Source organism: Saccopteryx bilineata, chromosome 6, assembly GCF_036850765.1.
Source record: "Saccopteryx bilineata isolate mSacBil1 chromosome 6, mSacBil1_pri_phased_curated, whole genome shotgun sequence".
Lineage (NCBI taxonomy): Eukaryota > Metazoa > Chordata > Mammalia > Chiroptera > Emballonuridae > Saccopteryx > Saccopteryx bilineata.
Genome location: NC_089495.1, coordinates 13,188,128 through 13,207,576, shown reverse-complemented (window position 1 = coordinate 13,207,576; position 19,449 = coordinate 13,188,128). Strand labels below are relative to the sequence as shown.

General features: G+C 44.7%; 1 protein-coding gene across 4 annotated transcripts in view; it reads left to right on the top strand.

Moving 5' to 3' along the window:
* ACSL1 (acyl-CoA synthetase long chain family member 1) overlaps positions 1-19,449 on the top strand; it is a 72,992-nt gene that overhangs the window by 38,932 nt on the left and 14,611 nt on the right. For 2 of the 4 annotated variants that reach the window (XM_066237825.1, XM_066237826.1), the window contains exons 5-11: positions 3,859-3,960; positions 6,762-6,861; positions 7,084-7,262; positions 14,098-14,130; positions 14,293-14,344; positions 15,744-15,817; positions 18,696-18,773. In XM_066237825.1, coding sequence (XP_066093922.1) covers positions 3,859-3,960; positions 6,762-6,861; positions 7,084-7,262; positions 14,098-14,130; positions 14,293-14,344; positions 15,744-15,817; positions 18,696-18,773 — 618 coding nt within the window. Of the gene's footprint in view, positions 1-3,858; positions 3,961-6,761; positions 6,862-7,083; positions 7,263-14,097; positions 14,131-14,292; positions 14,345-15,743; positions 15,818-18,695; positions 18,774-18,836; positions 18,915-19,449 lie in introns of all 4 variants that reach the window. The other 2 variants (XM_066237828.1, XM_066237827.1) reach the window with 2 other exon arrangements.

Below are 19,449 nucleotides of genomic sequence, written 5' to 3'. Positions count from 1 at the left end.
AGTTCCTGGCTCTGGGACACCCGATGCAAGCTGTAGTGTCCCCTCGACCAGTCCCTGGAGCCGTCGCACGTTTGGGTGAGGGGCCCTGCAGGGTGTGCGTGCCTGACTGGCCCAGAGCGTTAGGACAGCCCGCAGCGTCCAGGCGGAGAAGCCGGACGCTACGATTTGGGGAAAACCAGTGAAGTGATTTAGCTGGTGGTTCCGAGCCTTTATTTCAGAACTACTGTGGATGTATTGTGGAGTGAGTATAATTTTGAAGATCAAATTCTAGAAATGTGCTTGAAGCCGGTGGCTCTCCTCTGAGACCTGTGGAGGGATAGGATTACTTCCTTCTGCCATGAGAGGTTCTAGAAAAATTGAGAAGCCCCAATAGAGAGTAACCCCCTCCTTTCACAGATGAGGAAAACAGGTCCCAGAAAGGGATGTGTCTCGCCCACGGTCACAGCTGGTGAGTGGCAGAACCAGGACCAGAAGTGCGGTCCGTTCCATCTGGTGTAGGGTCCTTCGGTGCGTCGTGACCAGCTTGGGACCTGTGTGACATTTAACCCCAGGGCAGCCATGAGCAGCAGCACAGATGGTCAGCGAGGGCACCTGTATTCTTCATAAATGAAGGAAGCTGGGGGCTGGGTGGTTCTATCTCATCACGCGGTAGTCCCAACTCGTCCACAGCTACAACTGTTTAAATTGGTAGTTTGTGAGTGCCGGTGGCAGAGCCGGAAGACACCGCTACTTATTTATGTTTGTGTCACGATTATAATAACCCTCTCTGCCCCTGCGTCTCCGCAGTCCAGGGAGCGCTGAGGACCAGCAGGAGCAGCTGCGGGCAGTCTCTCTGCTGTCTGTCCCCAGCACAGCTGTCCAGGAAGTGGCTCCCCGCTCTCGGGCCAGGTCGCCCTGTGGCATTTGTGAATGCAAGTGAACTTCCTCCCTCCGTGCTCTGTGTGAACGTGTGGTTAGTAGTTGGTGCGTTCCAGGCTGTGTATGTCAAGGGGTTGTCATCAGGAGCCACACCATCAGCTCAGAAGTCAAGCATCGCATCCTCCCTAGACCGACACACACATTTTCTTCCTCTCCCTCATCTGAGGGTCTATGAAACGCAAGGGGCTTTTGTTTGGGCGTCACTTGAGAGAGAGCAGAGAGGGAGACCAGGGCATACCTTGCTTGTAGGAGCAACGAGCTGCAGTTCTGGTGACTGTACGGATTTCGCTGCTTTTATTTTGCCTTACCAAAGCCAAGTAGCAGTGTTCACATAGCAGTTTTGAGGGCACCTCATTTTTGCATGTGGTGTACAAAGAGCTTCTGTGCTTTGCACGAGTACATTGCGTGACGGCACAAAGCGCCGCGGAATCCTCAGGCACTTTCTGGATTACTCCATCCTGTTCTGTGCACATTACTTCCGTTGTGTGTTGACTGAAAGAGAGAAGACACTTCCATTGCAGAATGGATTTGTCAAAGCAGACTGAAAGTCACGGGGGTTTCTGAAGGTGTTAATCTGTATCCTGGACATTTTAGTCAGGCTGGCGAACATAGAAACTGGACTTCCCCTGAAGCCAACTACGGATTTGTACATTTAAATCATTTTTCACTACCCCAATGATTCTGACCTTTGAGGGAGCCAGCAACCCCTTTGAGGAAGGGTGTGGACCCTCTTTCTAGAGCTAGAAAGGCATGCATGTTATACCAGTGTGCTCTGTGCCGCTCTCGGCATGGCACCAGTTCCTAGCCCTTAAATGCCAGGACAGTTGTGAAACAGGCCTGGGGGTGTGACTGTAATTAGCATACTAATGGCCTTCTCTGTCACCAGCCTCAGCCCTCACTCCCATTGGTGAGCGGTGGTGGCCCTGCATCCAGAGCAAGAAGGTGATAGGTGTGGCTTTACCTCTGACATGTGGGTGTGAATTCAGAGTGCCTATGAGACCCCACCAACTGGGAATAAAGAAAAGAATTCCAAATTTTAGGATTTAAAAAGCTTTTGGTTTTTTTAGTTACTTTGGGGTAGGAATTGGGAGAGAATGGGGTAAGTTCCTTCTGCCTAATTTTTATAAATCTACCTATTTTTACTTGTATTAATAGTATGCATTTTTAAATTTATTTATTTTACTTGAAATTGTTATATTGCCTGACTGATGGTGGCACAGTGAATAAAGTGTCAATCTGGGACACTGAGGTCCCAGGTTCAAAACCTCAAGGTTGCCGGCTTGAGCATGGGATTATCAAAATGATCCCATGGTCGCCAGCATAAGCTCAAAGGTCACTGGCTTGAAGCCCAAGGTCAATGGCTTGAACATGAGGTCACTGGCTCGTCTGTAGCCCCCCAGTCAAGGCACGTATGAGAAGCAATCAATGAACAACTAAGGTGCCGCAACTATGAGTTGATGCTTCTCATCTCTCTCCCTTCTGTCTTGTCTGTCACCCCCCCGAAAAAAAAATTATTATAAATGTTCTAAACTTGGTATAGTTTTCATAATTGTAATATTTACCCACTATATGGCATTTTCCCAGAGATTTGCCATCATGTACTTATCCACCAGCCATTGGTCTTTTGTACCCTAGTTTTATGACTTTAGGTATTTTTGCAATATGTATCTTTGTACATAAAAAAATTTTTAGGCCCTGGCTGGTTGGCTCAGTGGTAGAGCGTCAGCCTGGCGTGCAGAAGTCCCGGGCTCGATTCCCGGCCAGGGCACATAGGAGAAGCGCCCATCTGCTTCTCCACCCCTCCCCCTCTACTTGCTCTGTCTCTCTCTTCCCCTCCCACAGCCGAGGCTCCACTGGAGCAAAGATGGCCCGGGCGCTGGGGATGGCTCCTCGGCCTCTGCCCCAGGCGCTAGAGTGGCTCTGGTCGCAACAGAGTGACGCCCCAGAGGGGCAGAACATTGCCCCCTGGTGGGCAGAGCGTCGCCCCCTGGTGGGCGTGCCGGGTGGATCCCGGTCGGGCGCATGCGGGAGTCTGTCTGACTGTCTCTCCCCGTTTCCGGCTTCAGAAAAATACAGAAAAAAGAAAAAAAAAGAAAAAAAATTTTTTTAAACTCCTTCTAAGATTGGATTATTTCCTAAAAATAAATCCTAAAGAATGAATTTGGAAAGTCCAATAATAAGTTGTTTCTTATTTTTTTTAAAGAACTCCTTAATACTTGCTGTTTCTGTGTTTGTACCAAATGACAAGTTTTGGCTGCTTTGGTGCTCTTTATATAAAATAAAAATTCTTTGTCCCTATATTCCTTTTAAACTTTTATGAGATTCTGTAGAACTGAAGTATGAAACAGAACTGGGTGAGAATCCCTGATGTGTCTCACTGGTGGTGGCGCAGTGGTTGGAGCGTTGACCCAGGACACTCGGGTGGCCAGTTGGAAACCCTGAGTTTGCCAGCTTGAGTGAGGGATCATCAGCACAATCCCAGAGGTCACTGGCTTGAGCAACAGGTTACTGACTCTGCCTGAGCCCGTGGTCTTACTCCCCGGTCAAGGCACATACAAGAAGCAATCAATGCACAACCAAAGTGATGCAACAACAGGTGGATGCTTCTCACTCCTCCTCCTCTCTCTCCCCCTTCCTGTCTGTCTCTCTCCCCTCACCCAATAACTAAATTAATTAATTAATTAAAAACTAAAAGAAAAACCCTGAAGTACCTACCATCTCCTGTGACCTGTGGCGGTTGCTGTGCAGAAGGAACTGTGTGAGTGGTTCTCGTCAGAGTGGGTTCTGGTGAATAAAACCTTGTGTTGTTCAAACGTGTGTCGCTGGAGGAATGCCTGTCTGTGCCTGTGCCGGGGCCCTGTACGCGGTTGCTCGCCGCTGTCCCCAGTGAGCTGGTCCCCTCAGGCAGGCCTAACTCCGTCCCACTCTCCTCCCCTGTAGGTGGAGGAGATATCTGAGTGCGTGGGCTCCGCGCTGATCCACAAGGGCTTCAGGGCGGCGTCCGACCAGTTCATCGGCATCTTCAGCCAGAACAGACCCGAGGTACTGACATCGGCTGACTGCCCGCAGCTGTGCGAGTTCTCGGAGGATATGGCTTTGGGTTACACCTGAGAAAGTCGCATATGGAAAAGCCCAAACCAGGGCTTAGCGTTTAGGTAGAAAAAGATCCACTTCTTTAAAATGATTGGTTTTCCTTTTTTTAAACCAGGTCCCCACACAAAATCCTTAGAACAGATAACTAATGAAGAAATCTTATGTGATTAGAAAAATAGCATTAATGAATTACAGAGAAGCTGGGATCAGTTTTGTCAGTAGCAAACTCATGTTTTCTTTCAGAAAGGTTAAAGCCCCCCCCCACACACACACACACACACATCAGGTTAAAATACCACGGACAGTCTCACCTTGGCCCGGCCTCAGTTTAGGCGCACAGTCTGTGGTTGAGGGCGTAGGGACACAGGGACACGCACGGTGCCTCTGTAAACCCTGGGGCTAAGGAAATGTATGCGAGCAGCTCCTATGGAGGCATCGCTCACAGAGCCAGTGAACAGATTTGTGGCATGGCTGCTTGGGAAAGTTCAGGCACCTGGCCTGAAGAAATTGAATTGATTCTTCAACCTACTGTGTCCAGAAAGTGTTGGCTCAGTCCGTGTGGCTCAGTTTTATATTTAGAATGGTTGCTTAGTGTCTTATGTCTTGCTAAGGGTGAAACAGCAGTTTCCACAGTTAGGCCTTTTCTAGGCTCATGGAATTTCTTTTTCCTTTTCATTTGAAGTGTAACCTATTCAAATGAACGGCAAATTTTTGGTTTAGGGGAATTTTAGGATAAATCTACAATTAGGACATGACACGCATTCCTTATATTTTATATTTTTGGTTTAGGGGAATTTTAGGATAAATCTACAATTAGGACATGACACGCATTCCTTACTTTAAGGAGTCATTTCCTTCCTATATTTATGAGTTAGTTCAATGAATGTTTATTGAGCACCTACTATATGCCAGGCACAGTGCAGGGCACCAAAGTACAACAGTGTCCTGGGCCTTTTGTGAGGTATTCCACAAAGAAGGACAGCCCAGGCATTGGGAGGCATGGCTGCTTTCAGTGCTGGAGCCCCGAGTTCGCCCTGTGATGAAGCCGGGGCCAGTCGGCTGCTGGGCACACCACCACGTGGGGCTGGGGCAGGCCGTGTAGCTGAGGCTCCTGCACCCACAGTCTGCCGACCAGCCGCCCCACCAGCTGACCCCAGGACGAACCAGCTGGCTCCGATCAGAACTGCACAGCTAACCACAGAATTGTACAATGAGTAAAATGGGTCACTGTGAAAAGTGGGAAAGCACCTGACCCATAAATGTCACCTAAAATGTGAAACATTTCTGAACCACAAAATATGAAGATATTGCATGCACACACACGCAGGCCTGTGCAAGAAGGAAGGGAGGTGTAAGAATGGAACTGTTCAAAGGATGCACAACCATGTAAATGTGCATAATACCACTGGGCTGTACACTAAAAAGTGGTTAAAATGGTCATTTTATGTTAAGTATATTTTACCACAAAAAAATGTGTAAAAAACAGTTAAAAGGAAAGTGATAAAACCTCTTATCTTTCCCACACCTTTTAAGCCCTGGACTTTCTAAGGTAAATATGCAAAGTCACATTTTGTGTTTTCTTATAGAGGTTTAATCATAACTCCAAAGGGGCTATTTCTGCCCATGTTCATTTTGCTGTGTCAGTAAATACAGCTCAAAATGAAAGAAAAAAAAAAAAAGACAGCCCCTAAAGTTCATTTTTTCTCTCTAACATGCTAAGTGTGGACAGAGGGCAAGATAATTATAGAACCTCAGTCAAGGCAGACTTCCTGGAGGTGGCAGCTGAATAGAGTCTTGACAGAAGTGAGTGTGAGGAAGCCAAAGAAATGTTCTCATCAAGTAGCATGTCCGTGTTGGAGAATGAAGCATTTCAGCATGGAAGAGCTGGGAGTCTCAGAAGGGACAGGGAAGAGAGGGCCTTATGTACCATTGTACATGCTAAGGAGCTTGGGCTTATCTCCCTGTTGGCAGCTTGAAATTGGTTACAAGGAGGGGGAGGGGAAAGAGGAGAGAAAACAGTGTCAGGCCAAGTGAGTGTGAGTGGGTGGGCTCGCTCTGTGCAGCAGCTCTGCCTCGGCCTGGGCCTGGGCCTGAGCGGTCCGTGCTGCGCTGGAGCCGGGCCTGGTGTGAGCGCTGCCGCCAGAGGCAATGGGCTCCCCGAGCGTGGCGCCCTTTTGCCTTGTAGAGATGAGTCACTGTGCGGCTGCCAGGTGTGGGGCCAGACGGGTAGTTACTGCCTCACTTGCCATCATTCCTTTTCTGGGGAGATTGGGCCAGGACAGTTTCCCCTAAAACTGGTGTGTCCCTCCTTCCCCGTTCCTAGGCCCGGTACACACTCTGCCAGGCTGATTTTCCTCAGACAGAGCAGCCGCGGTCTGTGAGAAGCCCAGTGGCTGTGCATTGCCTGGGGACCGAGCCAGGCCCCCCACAACCAAGGGCCTGCCCCCGCCCACGGCTAACCTTCCCGGTACCCACAGTGGTGGCCCCGCCGTCTGGGCCCTGAGTCAGTCCCTAGCTTGTATTATCATCCTTTCACATTGCCTCTGTTCTTCTGGTACCTTATGCTTCCTTTAAAGAAGGGGACTGGTGGTTTGTCCTCATTGTGACTCCCTGATGGTGCCTGGCATATAGTCGTAGATGTGCCAATCTACCTACAGAGTTTCTACTTTACATCTAGAGCAGCCGTCTTCAGTAGAGTGGTTCCATGATGACATCTCGTTTTCTCTCCCCACCTTTTACTGTTTGTTTAGTGGGTGATCATTGAACAGGGTTGCTTTGCCTTCTCGATGGTGATTGTTCCCCTGTACGACACTCTTGGAGCTGAAGCAATCACTTACATAATCAACAAAGGTACGTCTGTGGTCTTTGGGTGGATATTCACCTTGTTATTGGTTCGGGTCAGTGATTTACATTTGCTTGTATTTAATTTGAAAGGGATTTTATATTTAAATGTACATCTATAATACACTTCTACTTTAAAAAGTGTAATACTTAACCTTAAAAATAAAAAATTACACAGCCAAGCTCTTAATACTCCAGAGTACTTTGCTCATTGTGTCTCTTTATCTCCAGCCGAACTCTCTATAATCTTTGTGGACAAGCCAGAGAAGGCCAACGTGTTACTAGAGGGCGTGGAGAATAAGCTAACCCCATGCCTTAAGATCATAGTCCTCATGGACTCCTATGGCGTTGATCTGGTGGAGCGAGGCAAGAAATGTGGAGTGGAGGTCACCAGCATCAAGGCCGTGGAGGTGAGTCCTTCTGCCCTGCTCCGTCCCGGAGGTCATCTGGGCTCCAATGTGGTATCCAGGGCGACCACACAGTCTCAGCCCTCACCGCTTGTCATCATAAATAATACGGAGCAGAAACTCCTGTCCGTCACATGGGAAAGAATCCGGCACACACGCCCAGGGTTCACGCCACGTCTCACAGAAAGCCGCCCCCCCAGCCAGTCACGGCGCTCACCTGTCTGCTCCAGAGCCCCGACAAGCGTGCCAGTAAACCCTGGGAATGTGAATTCCACATTCGGTGGAGATTTAAGTTTGTGTCTCCTCTTTAGGCTTTAATGCCTTTTACTTACTAATTCGTCTCTAAAACGGAGCCCGGTATGGACATCTGCCTCCTTATTCTTTTTCCCAGATTGCTTTTGTAGAGGCCTGGTGAATTTCCAGAAGAGATATCTGACTTGGTTTAGTTTCATATTAAATCTCTTCAGATTCACATTCATGAGAACTAGGTAACCTTTCCAGGGAAAGGAGTGTGGCCCATGTTCAAACTGGTTGTACGCCATCCGCTCATGTAAGGAGCTAATTTTCCCTGTTGGTCCTGGGTTAGAGTTCAACGCCAAAGAGCTGGTTGGAGGAGGAGCTGGTGTGTCCACATGGAAAGTAATCGGCTAAGTGGAGTCCGCAATTCTCTTTATGAAAACATTATGTGTTTTCCTGGCACTGTTATAAGTAGGGCTTTTTTAATTTACTTATAGTTTTCTATAAAGAATTTGAAGCTATAAATAAGGATCTAAAAAACCTTTCCTGGGGCACTTAGAAGGCAGAGGGAAAATGTCATTTGTTGTAACAGAGCCTTCTGCCTCGCGCACACATGTGCACACACGTGTACATATGCGCACAGCCGCGAGGCAGCCCAGAGCATGAGCCCAGGAGAGCTAATAGCTGCGCTGGATTGCGAAACTGCGCTTTTAGTTTTGTTTTGCTTTTTAAATTGTAATCCTCTTTCCCAATAATGTGATCTTTTCCCCATCTTTCTTCCTCCTCCCTAACCATCCTCCAACACAAACACTCAGGAATTTCTTTGTCTTTTTGACTACTATATGATAAAGAAGTGATTTTAAGATTTAAAAACTTACATGAGTGAAGGAAAATTATAAAGTTTATATTAAATCCTGACCTGTGGTGGCACAGTGGATAAAGCATCAGCCTGGAATGCTGAGGTCATTGGTCGAAACCCTGGGCTTGCCTGGTCAAGGCACATATGGGAGTTGATCCTTCCTCTCTAAAATAAATAAATCTTGAAAAAAGTAAAGTTTATATTAAAATATTTATTTATAAAAGACATTGTTTTATACCTACCCGTGTAATATGATTCACATTTTGTTTAAAAAAAATTTGTAGGCAAAAGATTTAAGGTTTAAGAAATGAATTTTGAGGGCCTTGTAAAAGCTTATGTTTATTATAAAAATCTTTAACTATATTTCTAGATGCCTCACATCTCTGTTGATTTTGCTGTTTTCTAATCTTTAAATTTTTTTTATATGTGCCACATCTTCTTTATCTAGTCTTCTATTTTTTTTTTTACAGTGATTAAAGCCTTTAAGCAAACTCTTGGCCCATACAGCAAGAATCCATAAAAGAGTAGTGTCCTTAACATGTTCCCCAAGTCCAAGTTGGCCTCAACACCATGTCAAATCCCTGAAAAATGCAACCCAACCCCAGTTCAGTCTGTTAGGAGCTGTCACAAGGAGCAGGAGTCCAGGAAAAGTCCACATCCAGGAAAAGTCCGCATGGCACTGGAATTGTTGTCACAATTCTGTACTTTGCAGCTCATGTCCAAGTCCCAATGACCGCTGCTTCTAGCTGGTAATGATTCAGGTAGACTGGAAAAGCCATCTGCAGCATGTGTGGATATGGAGTTTCTGTTCTCCTCTGCCTGGAGAGATGAGACCAGGTTGCTTTTCCCTGAAGTTCTGTGACTTTGGCTTGGTAAAGAGAACCTTGGGATACACTAAGCTGGGTGGCAAAGGTAGATTCATAATAGAAGTTGGCAAAAGGGGGAAAGAGAGCTCTAAATTAGGAGTAGGTCCTAGCCTGAAATATGAATGGGGCATTGAGGTAGGAAGAATAAAGGAAACACTATATATTAAACAAAGCAGCAGAAAATAGGATTATCAACACCCTCAACAGAGATCTTCGAGGGAAGAATAAAAAACCTGACTATTCAGGCAAGACATAGTTAAGTGGCCCTTGTGCAAATGAGATCAGTTTACCTGCTTCTTGGAAGAAATACCCTAGGCTCGTCCACAGTGTCGTAGATGGGGCTGACGGCCCTGGGCACCTTCAGCCTTCAGTAGCAAACCCCAGCATTCTGGGCAAGGTTAGGTCATAGGTGGCTGGAGCAGGGCTGGAAGAGACTGAACCCTCCCTTAGGGGAGCGAGGGGGAAGCCTACCTTCCAGTGTCCCTGTTTCCTCACAGCAGAGGCATGTAAGTCTGGCAGGCTTTAGCTCAATGACCTTCCTTTCCACTATTGAAGCAGAACCCACATGACATCCTATGAGACCCCTTTGGGGCGTTGGAGCCTTTAAGGGCGTATCCTAAAAGCTGGTAGTTCCCCTGATCTCTAGTGGGCTTTTTCTGCCTCTAGGTATCTTAAAAGCCATGCTCAGAAGATCTCGCTGAGGAGTTTGAGGAAAATCTTTTCCATATATCTGGAGCACTTTGGGGAAAGAGAAAACAGTGTTACTAGCTGGATCGAATAAAGAAGGTAGTAGTCTGCAGGTGAAAAAGACTTGGCATCTCCTCTTCATCAGCATTCAAAAGAAATTAAAAAAAAATTTTTTTTTAAGTAAAAAGCATGATATGGTAGAACCGTAGGAGTTCCAGGATATGACTACCCCCTTTTAAATTTTTTTTTAAATTGATCTTAAAATATTTTCTGGGTACACTTTAATAATACCTTAACTTTAAAGATTGTAAGAATGACAAAATACAATAGATGCATTTGCTCCATATGCAGGAGTATTTTCAGTTTAACCCAGCAGTTCTCAACCTGTGGGTCGCGACCCCGGCGGGGTCTCCTAAAGCCATCGGAAAATGCATAATGTATATCAGGTATTTACATTCCGAATCATAACTGTAGCAAAATTACAGTTATGAAGTAGCCACCAAAATTCTTTTTTGGTTTGGGGTCACCGCAACATGAGGAACTGTATTGCAGGGTCACGGCATTAGAAAGATTGAGAACCACTGGTTTAACTAGCTTAGAAAATCCAATAATAGAACAATTCATACCGACAATGAGCTATAACATGCTTAGCAGCCTCTCCTGTTCTGACAGAGGTTACTATAAATCCAGAATATGTATCCACTGTAACGTGGACATAGGACTGTTTGCCAAATGAAGGTATATGAGTAACATCCATTTGCCAAAGTTGTCCTGGTAGGGGTCCTTGAGGGTTAACTCCAAATGAAGGGGCAGATTATAGTATAGGACCCCTTGGACAGGATTTCCCAATCTGCCATGCTACTTCCCGAGAAAGTTGAAACTGTTTACACAGGGCTGCAGTGTTCTGGTGATGAATAGTATGAGACTGAATTGCTCGATCTGTCATGGTTGCTCCAAATAATTTTCTTTTGGGTAGCTTGATCAACAAGGGCATTCCTAGGCCCTGGCCGGTTTGCTCAGTGGTAGAGCATCGGCCTGGTGTGCAGGATTCCCGGGTTCGATTCCTGGCCAGAGCACACAGAAGAAGCGCCCATCTGCCTCTCCACCCCTCCCCCTCTCCTTCCTGTCTCTCTCTTCCCCTCCTGCAGCCAAGGCTCCACCAGAGCAAAGCCACCCCGGGCACTAAGGATGGCCCCATGGCCTCTGCCTCAGGCACTAGAATGGCTCTGGTTGCAACAGAGCAATGCCCCAGATGGGCAGAGCGTTCCCCCTGGTAAGCGTGCCGAGTGGATCCCGGTCGGGCGCATGCGGGAGTCTGTCTGACTACCTCCCCATTTCCAACTTCAGAAAAATACAAAATAAATAAATAAATAAATAAAAATAAAAAATAACTAAAAAAAAGAAGGAAAGAAGAAAAAAAAGGGCATTCCCTTGTGCTAAAGCTCCAGGGAGCATGGAGTGAGCTCGAGTATGTCCTATGAAACATGGAGCTCTATGTTGACATACAAGTCTTTGAAGAAGGAGGAACTGCTAAAATAGTTCATCAGCATTTGTTCCTAAGACAGCAGTCTTTATAGTGGAAACACCATAAGTAAATATTTGCTGTCTGTATATAGATTAAAGGGGGAATATGGCAAATGCTGAAAAGCCATGATTATGGCATATAATTCTAGACTTTGAGCTGATTTTAAGTTGACAATTTCAGTATAAAGTTGTCCATTGATTTGCAAGAGCGATTTGCCCTTTAGTGGAAGTTTCCCAGAGCCATTGTTGTTGATCCTTTGAAAAAAGGAACAACAATAATTTTGAGGCTCAAAACCTATAAGCTGTAAGGGTCACCTATGCCCTTGATAATCCAGGAGGCAACAAGATCAAAATATGGAAGTATAAACCATGGGCTATTAGATGGTTCAATGTGCCCAAGCTGTAGCTGCTCTTGTACCAATTGAGCAGCTGCCCTAAGTTTCTCCTGAGAAAGAGGCCATCGGTCTACCCATACAGGATTATCTGATTTCCAAGTAATTGGGTCTGCACAATGCATTATTGCGATAGCAGGAGCTACCAAGGCCCCTATGCTAAATTTTGATATCCTAATCCATACCTTCTGTAATCTTTAAAATTTAAACATAATTTACAATATTATGTTAGTTTCAGGTGTACAATATAGTGACAGGATATTTTTATACCTTATAATGTGGTCACCCCACTAACTGTAGTAATCCTCTGTCACCATACAAACTTATTTTAAATTAGCTTTATGGTTGATCTTGTGATCAAGTTTATACAGGTCAAAAATAGAAACATTGGTATTTGGAATCTTTGTATTTTTTCCCAATATTTTATTATAAAAAATTTAAAACATGAACACAAATTGATAGACTAGTATAGTAGACTGCATGTACCCACCAAGAGTCTGCAGTTAACATAATATTGTGTTTGTTTAATCATATATGAGTCTCTCTCTCTCTCTCTCTCTCTCTGTCCCTCTCTTCAGTCATCAGTCTTTTGTTTACTTAATACGTTTTCAGTGGCTTGCAGATTTGATCACCCTTAGATACTGCAGCATGCTAATCGTCGACTAGAATTTATTGTTTCTTCTGTTTGTGGTTCTCCTTTTTTATTTTTACATTTGGAACCTAAAGATGGCAATTGATTTATTTTTACGATTGCTGTACATTTTTCTAAATGATGACATAAGACAGGTTTCAGGCACTGACATTTTCTTGACAAATAGTGCACTAATTTGGGTAATCTTGTTCCCAATAAATTGAAAGCTGAATTGTGTATCACTATTGCTTTATTTTAGTTAGTATCCATTTTTGAAGAATTAGAGACCTCATGAAGTTATGTAAGAGTTTTGAATAGATGAGTGGGAATTTAGATTGATAAAGATTATTTTGAAAAATACCTGGGGGAATTCTCATTGCTTTAGCTCTTAGTTGACTTCAATTTGGGCGTTAGTATACCTGATTTTAGTCAGTGGTCTGTTAAGTATATAACTTAAAATGAATTAAGATTAAAAACTATATGCTGGACAGAAACTCACTGAGCCCTGAGCACACCCATCTAATTTTTATTTACTTGTAGGCATGCTTACTCCGTTCAATTTGCATAGGAAAAGAATATAAATATAAATATAATCTTTAAAATGAACAGATATTCCTGGTAGAGAACCTCTGGTCTACAACATAGCACGGCTTTTAAGTTAATTAATACCAGATTCTGACCCATTTCAGAGCCTTTTAACAGAAAAGTCTGAGCTGCTCGCCAGTATATACAGGAAAAGCGGTGCTTTGCAGGGGGTAGCCTCATGAAAATGGGAGGAGGGTTATTCTGAAATTTTCTGGTCTCCTCTCACAAGGGAAATCACCATGTGTGTAGTTAACCACAAGGTGAGTGATAAGCCTAACCAAAAAAGTAATAATCATAAAAAATAAAAGATATCAAAGTTGCCACAGAGACTGCCTTCACGCGGTCCACTGAACGACACCCGAGTGCACTGTAGGGAGAAGCGGGAGCCAGCTGTTGGGAAATGCTGGGCCTCCGAAGTGAACCATCACATCCAACCTCCACGTCCATTCCGGGTGGCCTTAGACCTTCTGTCTTGGCCCGTTTTATATGCGGGGGTCCCCAAACCCTTTCTCTGCTCCACGTGGGAGTACAGGTATTCGAGCCTCTGAAATGGCTAGCATTTAAGTCTGGCAGAGATCGATTTTCTCTCCAGATTGAAGATGTTAGCTATGCAGAACTGAGTGCCCCGGAGCTGGCTGTGCTCTGCTTTGGGGGTGTTTCTGAGCATCTGCAGCTCTTTGATAGTGGTTAAGAGCTGGGTTTGTGAAAGGCCAGAATAGGAAGTAGGTGTGGGGATAAGAAATCCGTCCTAAAAGACTTTGATTCCTGTCTTTTGAATAAGTCCTATTTCAAAGGCCAGCCCTGATGCCATTTGCACGGTCTTGTATGAGAGAGAAGACAACTAGAAAATGGCTTCCTAGATCAATGGGTAAGTTTTTCGGTGCAGGTTCATCTAAGTGGCCGTATTTTATTTAATCAGAAATATGTGCTGTCTTTGAGGCAGCTAGCTGTCAGCAAATTCCACTGTAAAGTCAGCTTGACGTGACTTGATGTGACCTTACTCTTTACATTTAGAAAATGTTTCCACTTAAGTTTTTTCTTTTCTTTTCTAATTAAGGATCTTGGGAGAGCCAACAGAAGGAAGCCCAAGGTAAGAGGCTGTCAGACCCTGCCATGGCCCTCTGTGTCCTTTCCAATATCCGCTCATCTCACTCCCAGTAAAACCTTGGGTGACATCTTATGGCTTAGTTTTATAGTTTTCTATTCTAATTTATGCCACCTTTTTTCTTTTCTTTTCTTTTCTTTTTTTTAGCCTCCAGCACCTGAAGATCTTGCAGTAATTTGTTTCACGAGCGGAACGACAGGTATGTTTTGCAATGGAGCCTCTCCTAAGTGGCGCTGGCAGTGTGCAGTCCCTGCCCCCTTTCTGGAGTGACTTCATTTGAACTGTAGTTGGACTGAAGGCAGAAGAGAAGGAAGAGGTTCAGGCACTGTCTTCTCGTCACTCTGTAAGACATTCCCAGAATCTAAGAGTGCCATATGCAGTGGTCCCTCGTCTGTTGCGGGGTTTAGGTTCTAGAACCCTCTGCAATAGGAGAAAATCCGCGAAGTAGCGAGCTTATATTTATTTTATTATTTATATGTATTTAAGGCTTTACAAACCCTCCCCACACTCTTATAAACCTTTCCCACACTGTTATTAACCTTTCTCACACTCTTATAAACACTTCATATGCTCTTAAATGCTTTCTACACTCTTAAACCTACACAATTTTAACAACATATAAAATTCTATATGGGTACTCACCAGTAGTATTTTATTTCAATTTAATATTCTTTTAATCTGTTTTATTTAATATTTTTATATTGTTTTCAATTTTTTAGGCTATGAAATGCTTATTTTATTGCAAAAATAATTAAAATAATAAATATATAAAAATACCTATATACTGCAAAATCTCACAATATAGCGAAAAATCCACAGTACAAAATTAGATAGATACAATTTAAAAATCCATGATACAGTGAGACCGCAGTGAACCACGATATGGTGAAGGATGACTGTATTTCCTCAAGCATTTATTGGAGGTGACACTCCTTCCTGAGACAAATTATATCAGTGATTTACAGAAATACAAAAAAAAACTTCTGGATTTTCTTCATACCTTCTAAAACTTGCCCTTATTAATAAGGATTAAGATACTAAGTTTCACCTGAATGATGGCAGACTGCTCAGGAACTGAATGTCACTCAACATTTGGCTTTCCTGGACCCTAGAGGCATTCGAGGCCCTAGTGACTGGGGGTTTCTGGGCTTCCTTGGTAACTGCCTTTTTTTTTTTTTCTGAAGTGAGAAGTGGGGAGGCACAGAGAGACAGACTCTTGCATGCACCTGATCGGAATCCACTGGGCATGCCCGCGAGGGGGCGATGCTCTGCCCATCTGGGGCGTTACTCCATTGCAAGCAGAGTCATTCTAGCACCTGAGGTGGAAGCTATGGAGCCGTCCTCAGTGCCCGGGCCAACTTTGCTCCAATGGAGCCTTGGCTGTGGGAGGAGAAGAGAGAGACAGAGAGGAAGGAGAGGGGGAGGGGTGGAGAAGCAGATGGGTGCTTCTCCTGTGTGCCCTGGCTGGGAATCGAACCCAGGACTTCCACATGCTGGGCCAATGCTCTACCACTGAGCCAGCCTGCCAGGGCTGTACCTGTAATTCTTGAGTGGAGTTTCTGACCTCTAATTTTGTTCTGCTCCTTTGTGTTCTTCAGGCAACCCCAAAGGAGCATTGGTCACTCATCAAAATATAGTGAGCGATTGTTCAGCTTTTGTGAAAGTGACGGAGGTAAACTTTTGGGATGTTGCCATCTTTCTTCATACTCATTGGTTGGCATTAGGCCTCAGGAACGAAAGTGGTGAAGACAGTCCCACCACGCCAAGTCCGTGCTGCACCTGGAACTCTGAAATCACGAGAAGCCTGAGCTTTAAGGCAGTTTACTCCCATGATTTTCATTGTGACTTAATCTCCAACTCCTGCCTTGACCGTTAAGGGAATTAACAGAATTTATTACAACTTTTGTATAGTAAAACTTTATTTGGCTACTGCCTTGTAAATGTTTCCAAGAAGGACAGAGAAGAAATGACTCGTGTGCTTCTACCGACTATTCCAGGGTGGGGAAAATAATTTCTTTAAATTGACAATGAAATGTTAAACGCGGCTGAAGGCTTTTGAATTATCATTACTTATCATGGTCGGTTTGACTTCCCTTTTATGAGAACTAAAGCCCCGAACTGGAGTTGCCATCCAAGTGCTGTAGTCTGCGCGGCTGACCTAACAGAAAGCACAGACTGCGTGGCTGAAACAACAGACATCTATTTTCTCAGAGTTCTGGGCCTGGAAGTCCATGATCCAGGTGCCAGCAAATTAGGTTTCTGGCGAGGGCTCTGCTCCTGGCTCGTAGACAGCTACCTCCTCGCTGTGCCTCCCATGTCCTTCCTCTGTGCACAGGGAGGAGGGGAGAGGTCTCTGGTGTCTCCTCGTCTTTCCAGAACACCAGTGATTTTGGATCAGGACCCCACCCTTACGACCTCATTTACCTTGATTACCTCCCCAGAGGCTCTGTCACCCGAGACGATCATTGGGTTAGGGCTTTAGCTATGAATTGGGGGGAAGAGAGGACACAATACCGTCCGGAACACCAAAGGTCGGTTTCCAACCTGCCTTTTAGAAAGTAACTGTTGAATAGTGTAATAATGCCTTTCCCTTGGACCCTCTGCACACGTTATGTAATTTGCTATCCCACTCTTGGGTGGGTTCTGTCTGTGGCAGAAGCCTGTGCTTAATTGGTTTTGGGGAATGGGCATCTCTGGTGGCTGTAGCAGGTTGATCTCACTTTTACTTATACTCACACTCTTGGTCCCAAATATCTTCATAGTATATGCTTTTTTTTTTAAGTGAGAGGAGGGGACATAGACTCCCACATGTATCCAACCAGGATCCACTCTGCAGCCCCTATCTGGGGCTGATGCTCAAATCAACGAAGCTATCCTCAGCACCTGAGGCTGATGCTTGGACCAACCGTGCTATCTTCAGGGCCCCAGGCTAATGCTCAAACCAATATAGCCACTGGCTGCAGGAGGGGAAGAGGGAGAGAAGGGTGTAGGGAAGGGAAGCAGATGGGCGCTTCTCCTGTGTGCCCTAACTGGGAATCGAACCTGGGACATCCATACGGCAAGCCGACGCTCTATCCACGGAGCCAACCAGCCAGGGCCAGTATATGCTTTGTAAACAGAATTCAACATTTATTACCTTACCAAAATGAAATTTTAATTCAAAGTGTCCTTCAAAGAAAACAAACTGCATTAGTGGCTCATTGAAGCAGATGACTACAGAATTTTGTTTAAAATATTAATTATCAGGGACATTTTCAACTTTACAAAACTTCTGATCATGCTAATGCATATTCCTGGTTGCGCTAAATCAGAAAGTGGAAAACTATAGATATTATTGAGTCTGATTTCTCATTATGTAGCAGTTTCTCACAGAGAAGTTTCAGCTGGGCTGCAGGTCAGACCTGAATAAAAGTAATCTAAGACAACGACGTGTTCCAGCTGCAGCACGTGCTCCTGGCACACCTGTGTGTGCTCAGAACTGGTGCGTTCGCCCGTTATCCCATAGTTTTGAAGGATGGCCCTGCGTTGGGGAGTGGGCAGGGCTCAGAGTCGGGGTACGACCCCCTCGGCACCCAACAGTGCCTTCATGTGTTAGCTGGAGTGAAGCCACTGCTGTCTGTAGCCCCTGTATTGACCAGAACTCTTTGTGTTCATACCATGAACACTCCCGGCAAACCCTCGCTGTGCCTGGCCATATGTAAAGCCCATTCAGAGCCATGAACTGGAAACCAGATGTCCAAACTTAGTCTAGACGCACACCGATTGTAGTCAGCATTTTCTAAGACAACAGATACTCTCATGTCCAATCAGAGCTTGCATTAAACAAATCAAGGCATTTTTCATGGGTAAAGGAGGTCTTTATGGTAAAGATTTTGCTCAAACTAAAATACTCCAGATGTACTTACACTGCAGATCAAAGGAGCTTGGAAATCTCGTTTCTCCTATCATTCCTCCCCCGTTCCCAAAACATTCTATCTTAGATTGGACTGGTTTTTATATTTCTGCCACATAAAGTGCTGTCTTACGTTGGCCCTGGCCAGATAGCTCAGTTGTTTGGGGCGTCATCCCAAGGCACAGAGGTTGCTGGTTCGATCCCCGGTCAGGGCACATATAGGAGCAGCTCAGTGTTCCTGTCTCTCTCTCGCTGAACTCAATAATAATAATAATAATAAATGCTGTCTTGACATTTAGCAGGATCTTATGTTTCTTACCTCAGGTGGAATTGGGCTTGCTGGGTAGCTAGGTACTATAACTTTGAAATAAAATACTAAATGATTAGAGTACACGATCCCTTAATACCCCAATTTGGGCAAAATTTTCTTTATTTTGACTGAAGTCCTACATGGATTTACTTTGTCATTAGAAATGACCTTCACTCTACTTAAGTAATTAAAGTACGGCTTTTCATTTCATTCTGTGGTGAAAAAATAAATGCAGGTTGTAAGCCAAAGTCACTTTCTTTAGTGTTGAGGTATCGTGTGCTCTCTAATAAAGTGGAAAACTACCAGAACCTTAATGCTTCTCTGCCTTGCTGCTGTCTTTGCCTGCAGAACACTGTCAATCCTTCTCCGGATGATATTCTGATCTCTTTCTTGCCTCTTGCCCATATGTTTGAAAGAGTTGTTGAGGTAAGGCACTGGGTTTGTTTTCTGTGATTGTCTGTTTGTGCTCTAAGTTGTTGTGTTTTACAGAAGGTACTTTGCCTGAGCCCCAGTGACACACACATTTCGTTTTTACCACTTGCACACGTATTTGAGCATACATTGCTGGTAAGTTTGATGTGCACACTGCCCTCCCCTTACTCAATTCTTGGCCGAGCCCCATTTTAGAAATCATGCGAATTATTTAAAAGGGTACATTTTTTTCCCCCGGGTCTGAATACTTGAACTCTAATCATTCATTTTAAAGTTAGAAGCTCAGACTTGAAGGATATGAATGTGGACATGATTCCAGCAAGATTAACTGTGAAGGTAGAAAATTGGTGAAGGCCATCCTATGCAGCCTAGTGAGGCTTCTGCTCTATGAGGAGTCTCTGTTTTTTTTACTGTGCTTGTTCGTAAACGCATTACCTGGCTTAAGACTAATTTTTTTCGCCAACATTCTAAGTGACTTTGGGAAAGCAGAATGACCTTGAGCTGACCTTTGCCTGGGCTCCCTGTACACAGCTGTGTGACTAGTTTAAAATCTGTCCAAGAACCACTTTTTTTTTCCTTCTCGGACAATTCTGTATTATATATGTGTAGGAAAAAGCAAGCACCATTCATTCATTTAGCAAATGGTCATTGAGCACCGCCCATGTGCCAC